Source organism: Pyrus communis, chromosome 9 (assembly GCF_041283825.1).
Source record: "Pyrus communis isolate YQ-2024b chromosome 9, ASM4128382v1, whole genome shotgun sequence".
In the NCBI taxonomy this organism is placed as follows: Eukaryota; Viridiplantae; Streptophyta; class Magnoliopsida; order Rosales; family Rosaceae; genus Pyrus; species Pyrus communis.
Window position 1 is genome coordinate 27,586,736 of NC_142573.1, and position 8,471 is coordinate 27,595,206.

At 37.4% G+C, this 8,471-nt stretch overlaps 1 protein-coding gene across 5 annotated transcripts; it reads right to left on the bottom strand.

Moving 5' to 3' along the window:
- Positions 1 to 4,092: 4,092 nt before the first annotated feature.
- On the bottom strand, positions 4,093 to 8,147 carry LOC137739664 (phytoene synthase 2, chloroplastic). 5 transcript variants are annotated; one of them, XM_068479320.2, is made up of 8 exons: positions 7,673 to 8,130; positions 7,373 to 7,497; positions 6,710 to 7,287; positions 6,522 to 6,572; positions 5,690 to 5,862; positions 5,137 to 5,372; positions 4,589 to 4,781; positions 4,093 to 4,431 (listed from the first exon to the last, which is right to left on the bottom strand). In XM_068479320.2, exons 3-8 carry the CDS (start codon positions 7,152 to 7,154, stop codon positions 4,246 to 4,248), a joined length of 1,284 nt encoding a protein of 427 aa, XP_068335421.2. In that variant the 5' UTR covers positions 7,155 to 7,287; positions 7,373 to 7,497; positions 7,673 to 8,130; the 3' UTR covers positions 4,093 to 4,245. The 5 variants fall into 5 exon arrangements, with proteins under 5 accessions (XP_068335421.2, XP_068335425.2, XP_088556336.1 ...); XM_068479324.2 differs by having other exon boundaries at positions 6,710 to 7,246; positions 7,673 to 7,964; XM_088700210.1 differs by having other exon boundaries at positions 6,710 to 7,246; positions 7,373 to 7,487; positions 7,673 to 7,811.
- Positions 8,148 to 8,471: the final 324 nt, after the last annotated feature.

The following is an 8,471-nucleotide window of genomic DNA, read 5'->3' on the forward strand; positions in this document are numbered from 1 at the left end:
GGAATGGTTTTAGGGATCTTTGATTCACGCATTTGTTTGGGTTCAAATATTGGAATAATTGAATCAGGTATGCTTCTACATCTTGAATCCGGTATATCTATGGAACCCATCAATCAGAAAATTGAAAAGACTTCCCAATAGCCTTCAACATACAACTGTTTTCGTTCATCTAGGGTTTGGGTTTCATGGTGAGGTTGACGACTATAGGGTTGTGAGGGTTGCGAGGTTTCTATGCAACAAAATTATCTTTGGGATTGAGGTTTACAATCTTAGACTGAATCGTTGGAGGACAATTATCGCAGTGTCTGCTGTTTCAGATGATGTCAAAACTTTGCAATCTGTGTGCGTTTTCCTGAATAGAGTTGTCTATTGGATCACAAAGGAGCTATTTAGGTTAATATTTGAACATTGGACTTAGATGAAGGAAAGCACAGGGGTGCCAAATTAAAGAGGACTTGCCTGAAGCCTAGTATCAAGGCCAGAGGCAAATTGAGGCCTTCTCAGCCAAAATGCAAGCCACGTGCTTACTATTGAAGTGACAATGAATGAAGACTAACCTACTACCAACCAAAGAATACTTTCTAATGGCATTCCAAGTAAAAAGTTGATGACTCACTACCCTCCAAGTGCTTTTGGGCAAGAACAAAGTTACAGCAATAGGGCTAATTTGCCTATAATAGGAGGAAGAGGCCCCAGAGACAACGACACTCAACCAATCAAACAAACAAACATACAAACTCTGCTCTCAAGCCAGATTTGCATTCAAAAGCTGAAATCAATCCAAATTCAGTTTTTTTTAGCGACAAGCTATCTCTTGTCTAGTTTAAAAGCTCTATTATCTCCCTCAGTGGTGTAATATCGATTCCCTTGTATAAACTTGTTTACCATCCATCCCTTTTTAGCATATAAACCCCTGTTAATTCAAAGAGAAGTGATTGCAAGAGGTTTAACCTTGACAGACAAGGTGAAATCTTGCCCGAAGCTCTTTGTTTGTTTTCTAAATTTGTAGATCTATTACTTAATGCCTTCTTTAGTATGTATTCAAGTCATATCCACCTGTTTTCCTACTTTAAGAGTCTTATTTGCATTTGGATCTGGTTAGATTAATGGATATGTTATCATTAAAATCAATCAAGAACCAAGCAAATGACTTAAGGGGATCTGGACACCCTTCATTCGAACATACAAGACTACGAACTAAAAGTCCTTGTTCACAAGGCAAGAAAAAGAACTTAATGTGGACTTAACCCATCCACGACAGTTTTTTTATAACAAGAAGTCCAAGTAACTTGGGGCGCAAGTAATCGACTTAAAACACTCTTGTTCTACATCTACTATACTGAGATAGCAGTGGCATGCCTAGCACTCAGTTAGTTTTGATTGCGAGCCTCAAGGCCTACACCTAAGGCCCCACAAAGGCACCTTTCAGAACTAACTTTGTCCTCTTCTTGTAGCACTTCAATAAGCAAGAGCCTGACTACACATCCATAGTGCCAATCCCTTGGGGAGCTGTACTGAGGTCTGAGGATCCTTCTCCAAAGAAAACTTCGCCTGAACAGGAGCCATCTCAACATAGCCCTTCCATCCTTACTTTTGATCTTGGCAGCGAGGTTTTTCAAAAGATTTTGCTTCCTGAGACAACGGTCGAAGTGTGTCCACTGACGTCGGCATTCAAGCGGTTGAGAACTCAATCTCCTTGTTCCAAGTAAGAACAGATATGCTTGGCTTGTACTGTGACATAAGCGTATTGGAAGTGGATACTTGGAAAATGATGCAGACAATTATTTTTCCATACTCTAAACTAGCATGGCCATTAGAGATGGAAGCAAATGGAAGACTTCATTTGGCTATAAAAGGCGACAATCCAGATCACCCAGAAATTGGTTTTATTTGATCCCGAGTCTATCCAAATTAGGGCTACTGAAATGGGGTTGAATTGCGAGTACTTAGCCTATGTTGGTGTCTATACTGAGAGTCTAATTTTACTCAGCTGAAGTCTAATTTTGACTTTGGTCCTGAGTTACATTATACATGCATGCATATCTTGTAGACTATTGCGAACCTTTAGCAAAATGTACGTTTGGTTTGGTGCTATGCAATCGACTCGAATATTTTAATAAAAATGAAATTTCCTGCTGATACACTAAAAGAAATAGTACTTATGACTATTTTTGTCTTGCAATTTATGCATTCCATTTTATAGCAATCTATACTCCAAGTCGAATACTTTTCTTCTTTTTTTTTTTTTTTGCGCTCTTATATAGGAGTGTGTGAGGCTAAAAGGGATATTAAAATCACTAATTAACCATAATTGTACTTCAAAATCGTCCCGTGAGTTTATGTTGGTGACTGATATACACCTTCACAATGAGGGCTTATTCGAACTTCATTAAAGAGAGGAAAGGCAAAAACCCAAAGTAAGAGATGATGCGACGTGGAGAGGAACAAAATCAATACGCAAAGTTCCAATCAAAAAGGGAACAAATTCAAACAACCAAAGAAAAGGTAGCAGTAATTAAGCAAAGTACAAAATCCTTTTTTCTTCATAAACAATACAAAATCCTTATGTAACCATCATCCAACTTTGAAAATATATGCGATAGTGTTAACCCAAAAAAGAAAAAACGATATATATGTGATACTGTTAGGTGTAATATATTTTTTTTTTTTTAACAAACGATATTATTTACACTAAGTGAGAGGGGGTAGGCTTCACCTCATAATGAGCTAACAATAATGTTGTTCAAATCCACCTTTGACGAGAATTGAACCTAAGACCTCTCATTTACATGTGAAGAGGAATACCACTAAACTATAGTACTAAGTGTAATATTTGTAAGCTTAGCAATTTGTAAATTGTCTTAATGTATACGGTCTTTCTCTTAACTTTACTATGTCTGAAGTTCCAACTATTTCCCTCTCCCTCTCCTTACTGAAGTATTTAGAGTTAGACATATCGTTTAGAATATTAACAAAAATAAAATTAAAAACAAATTAAAAAAAAAGAAAAAAAAAAAAAGAATTATAAGCTTAAAGTTTTCGGTAATATTAGCAATATCTGTCAAAATAAATATTGTCCAACATGAACCAAAAACCTAACAAAATAACATTGTCGGGTAAAAAAATGAGGTGTCGGATTTTGGGTTAGATGAAATAATTCGTATCGTGAATGGCTTTGGGAAAGTAATTTTGAGAAGCCTACTTCAAACCATAGAAGGGATATTGTTCTGATGACCTTTCAAGTGGAGGTAACATGTATCACTTGTAAAAGCTATTATCTCCATGAGTAAAAGCTTTTGGAGCATCCAATTGATGAAAGATCGACATTGAGCAATAACAACTGCTTAGTACTACGATTTAGTAGTATTTTTCTTCACTTGTAATTGAAATGTCTTACATTCGATTTTCGCTAAAGACGAATTTGAACCACATCCGACCTTAATTTGGCTATGGAGTTAGAATCTCGTTTTTGCTCTGGGTTGGGTTTTTCTCTGAGTTTTTGTTTCTATGATTCTTTAGCGCGTGTTTATATTTTAGTTCTTCAATTTCATTTCGGGGTTTGTGTTGTTCATGCACTTCCCTTCCAACCTTTAAGACGGTACAGTTCCCATTTACCCACCCACACCTTATTGGCCCTTTTAATTCAATTTTTCTCCCTTGTTGGTATTTTACTATTTTTTATCCTTCCTTTTTGGTTAGGTTTTTTTTTTTTTTTTTTTTTTTTTTTTTTTAATCTTTCGACGAGTGTGGCATAGGTGGACTAAAATACATACCTTACTTTGCAAAAAATAAAGGTTCTTAACCGCACAAGTTACAAGTCTTATGCTCATTGCCCACACCCTTCACTATTTTAACATCAATATGGGTCGTACGGCAACTTGGATCTTTATGCTTCTATAGATATAACAGAAGAGATTTGTGTGGTCACGCAAAAGATCACGTAATCTCCCAAACACTCAACCAAAGAGAGTCCTTAGTCCATCCCGGGTCTACTTTCACAAAGATTCACTTGATTGTATGGGCATACACGTGACGTGATCCTCTAGGTAAAAATAAGAATTTCCCCCCTTGAAGGGGCCATTAAGATGTTAATTTACCACCAAACATCAACGGGTGCATAGCTTTGAACTGGAATAAATATAACCCTTCAGTTTTATAAATACAGGCTGCAACAATACAATTTATAATATACAAATTCTGCTTTTCAATCTCTATACATATAGAGGCAACTCCAGCATTTTGTTGTCAAAGATTGTATTTTCTAAGCTCTGGAGAGGTTCTTGAGGGGCGAATTATCGATTTAGTATATGCAATAGGCAAAGCAAGTAGTTTCTTAGCTTTGCTTACATAAGCCCTTCTTGTGAAGTTGTTGTAATCGTTAGCTTCTATCTCGTCCAGTATTTGGCGATATAGGAGTAGCGACGCCAATACCTGCAACGGTTGAATGTTTTGATCAGATGTTTTAGAAAAACTTGGACGGTTGATCGGATAGACACAATAATTTTTTGTGAAAGGTTAACTAGAACCAAGTAGGATCTAATATCTTCGTCAGTTTTTGTTTCATATTTACTAAACTTGTGAGGCTTACCGGCCATCTGCTGGCTTCACTCAATTCTGTCACTCCCTTCTCTGCCTCGTCGAAGAACATCCTTGCCCTCTTAATTTGATCCTTCATGAAACTCCTCCATTTGTCTGTGACCTTTCCAGCATATATATCAGCATCGGAGAGCCCTGCTTCTGCAAGCTCATCTTGGGGTAAATAAATTCTTCCTCTCCTTGCACTGCTCAAGAGAATGTTTGTCAGTGGGATACAAACTACAACATTAATGAAAGCGAGAGCTCCTACTACTAATATTGAGAGTAAGAGATCAAGAGAGAGTAAGAGAATGAAGTCTGTTATAAGATTCCATTTGCATCTCTGTCTCTTCTCTCGCTCTAATTCAACTAAAGTTAGAGAATCGTGTCTTGCAGTCTTATGTGACTTTCAAAAGCAAGCAGCTGAAGTATCAGACTTTGTCAGAGCTATCTTCAATTGAATATACCAGCTTACTCTATAGCTTTGGGCATTTTTGTTTCAACAATGTTGCTAACATGACTAAAATGTTCAGTTATAAATCGTTAATGTTGTATGCTTACTCCTCCCCAACATCACGGAGTATGTTTGTTAGCTGATTCGCAATTCCTAACGCCAAGGCAGCATTATATACACTCTCCGTTGTTGCTTGCGATTCAGTTGAAATGCCCATAACTGGAACACTCATTAATCCAACAGTTCCGGCAACATAATAGCAGTAAAGATATAGTTCATCGAAGTTTTGGTATCTTGACTTCCTGAGGTCCATTCTCATTCCTTCTATCATATCTTTGAATGGCTACAGAAAGAGCACAAGGTGGAGTCAGAACTCAGAAGTTAATCAAAAAGCAAAGCTTTCAATTAAATTCACAAGCTTTCCTGTTGTTTTGATTTAACTATCAATCAAATTGGAAAGGGAACTTTTCGGTGGATGAAAATGGATATGTATTAAACTTAAATGTTTCTTAGTTCCTTTTCACATTTCAAGATACAGTTTCAAAAGAAGAAAGATAAAAAGACAATTTGTATCACACATGCAAAAACGAAGTCTTTAAAGATGAAAGCAAAAAACTTAGGCCTTTTGACTTTATATAATCTTTGAGCAGTAATTCTAACCTGAATGTCAACCGGAAATTTGGTGACCGTATCTGACAAAGCAGCATCGAGCATATCAAATGGACGGCCTTGGAACAGATCGTCCAATCTCGATTCCCACCTATCTAAAGCTGTGGGTGTTATGTGTGAAGCATTAGGCCCATCAACAAGCTCATCCGTCCTCCTGCACCACACTGTATGTGCAAGAGATCATAAGGCAATATGTTTTGTCACTTGTGCTGAAATGAAGAGTAAGCATCCATGGCAAATATATGTTTCATAGAAAATGTATTATCTGAGAAGAACAGAAACGACTAATCTCCTGACCGCCTCTGTCATATGCTGCAGTACAATTTCTACTCCTCCCATTTCTCCTCTCAACCTCTTTTCTGTCCCTCTCTCCTCACAGACAGGAAGTACATTAAATTCGTTTCACATCGATGGTGGTGCATGGTGTTTTCGAAGTTTGAGAAGAAATTTTTGTAGCAATGCAGGCGTTCACATGTCGCAAGCAAATTATTCATTTAAGGAGAAAAGAAGAACATTACATGTTTTCATGGATCATTCAGATAGGACATGCGAAGGCTGGTCTTCAATAGTTAGAAGACGATGAATTTTCAAGACCTCTTGTCCTTAAATTGAATTTGAATTCAGACAAGTTGAAGATAATCAAATCATTCTTCGTAAACACAGATTCAGCGGACAAGTATGACTTTTATGATCTCACAGTTTCGCTCTCTGGTAAAGGTAATCTATCTACCAAATATATGGAATATATTTTGCTACCAAAAGGAATAAACGCTTCATTTAGGATTCAGTCCACAGTATCAGAATAACGGTTATAGTCACTCACCATATATTGCCCAGATGGCCCTTCTTCTTTCGGGCGTCATAAGGAGAGTACCTGAAAAGTGTAAAGCGAAAAAGAATTAGGTAACTCCAAAAGATTAGTAATCGCAGTCAGACCACTACTTTAGCTGCAAAGTTCAACCAATATGCCTTTAAACGGCCAAAATAAAAATTATGCAAGAGAGGACCAACCGAGGTAAAAGGTCTTGGCATACTCTGCACATACTTCTCCACATCGATCATAAGCTTTACTCAACAAGCTCAGATTCCCGGGAAGAATAATATCCGGCTTCACATCAAGATATCCATTAGACCTCAACTGCTTCTTAACCAAGGATGCCTGCTTCAGCACCACGTCATACACCTTCTGTTCCGACGAGACAGCTGATTCTCCAAGCGGGTTGGCCACCATGCTTAATAAAACTGGAAATTTGGCTTCACTCCCTAAACCAGACCCTCCTACTGATGAATACTTCACATCTGTGCTGAGAGAGCAAGATTTCCAATCCTGTTTCCCACCCATCTTTGCTCTAATCGAACTTCGATTCCCCAAAACAAACCTCGATGAATCTAAAATCCCATAGAATTTGAACACCTCGGTGTTGGGGGAAACAACCCAAACTAATGCCACAGACATGTTTGTTTCAACTTGAAAACACCAACCTCAGCCCACCAACCAAACAAACTCTAGCCAGATATGTCTTGTCGTCTTACACTTGTTTCTCAAACCTTAATTCACACAAAAACTCATTTCATTCAGTTTCGTCATCCTGTTTGAAAGCAAGGTATAAGCCCACAAAAATGGAGAAAAAAAAAACAGCCAAACAAGCTCTAACCACTTGATTCCTCACTCACCCAAAACACAAAAACAAAGGCTTTCTTATTAGGCTCCCGAATCCCTGTAACTCGATTTTAATCTCACTTTCTCCCTTAAAACTCAAACTTCGCCACTTAACTCCTGTAACTCGATCTTTGTTTCACTTGTAAATAAAAAAGCATTAACAACAACAACAACAACAACATAAATTGAAACTAAAATGGTCGACAACTTGACAAGCAAATAATCACTGAATGCCTGAAACAAATATTTGTAAGCAAAAAATGTGCCCACTTTTGTGGCATCAAGGAGGGGAAGTAGAACTATGGGTTCTTTACCTGTTTGTTGGGTTTGTTGGTTGCTGCTTTTGCTTAGAGACCCACTTCCACTGTCTACTTAAAGAAAAGGCAGCAGCAGCAGCTTCCAAAAAACCAAGTTCAAAGCGTCACCATCTTCCCCTAAAAAATACAAACTAACAACGGCCATTAAGACGTTTTCCTCCATAACCCGACACCTCACCTCTCCACTCTTCCAGACTCTCTCTCTCTCTCTAGATTCTCTCTCTCCAACTACAATGCGTTTGGTTCTTGACTTGTTTCTCTGTTTTCCAATTTCCTACAAAAATGTCTTTTCTTCTGGTTTTCTAATTTTTGTTTATATATTTTTAACCCTAAAACTGAGATTTTGCTGATTCATTTGTTTCTTGTTCACTCCCTCAAATCTTGGTTTTTTGGATTTGGTTTTTTTTTTTTTTTTTGGTATGCCAGTTGCAACCTTTTATCATACGAGAGGGGGCATGAAATAAAATGCTGCAAATGTTTCGTCCCTTTAAAGTTTCCTTCAATTTCAACTCGACCCGTTTGCAAGTTCGGGTTGACTTGGAAATTTTTTTTTTTAGAGTGCTGCTAGTTCCGCTGCTTGATTTATTTTTCCAACCACCTCATAGGCATTTATCATGAACATTTACATAAGTCCGTTTAATGAAACAAATGTGTGAATATGGTAGCACTTTTTTTTGAAGTATCTATGGAATGTTTTAATATATGAATTCTTCGCATTTACTAACACCTATAGATCAAAACATTCGATAATCAAATACTTCGCAACAACTAAAGAGTTCTCTACATCTATTTTGCA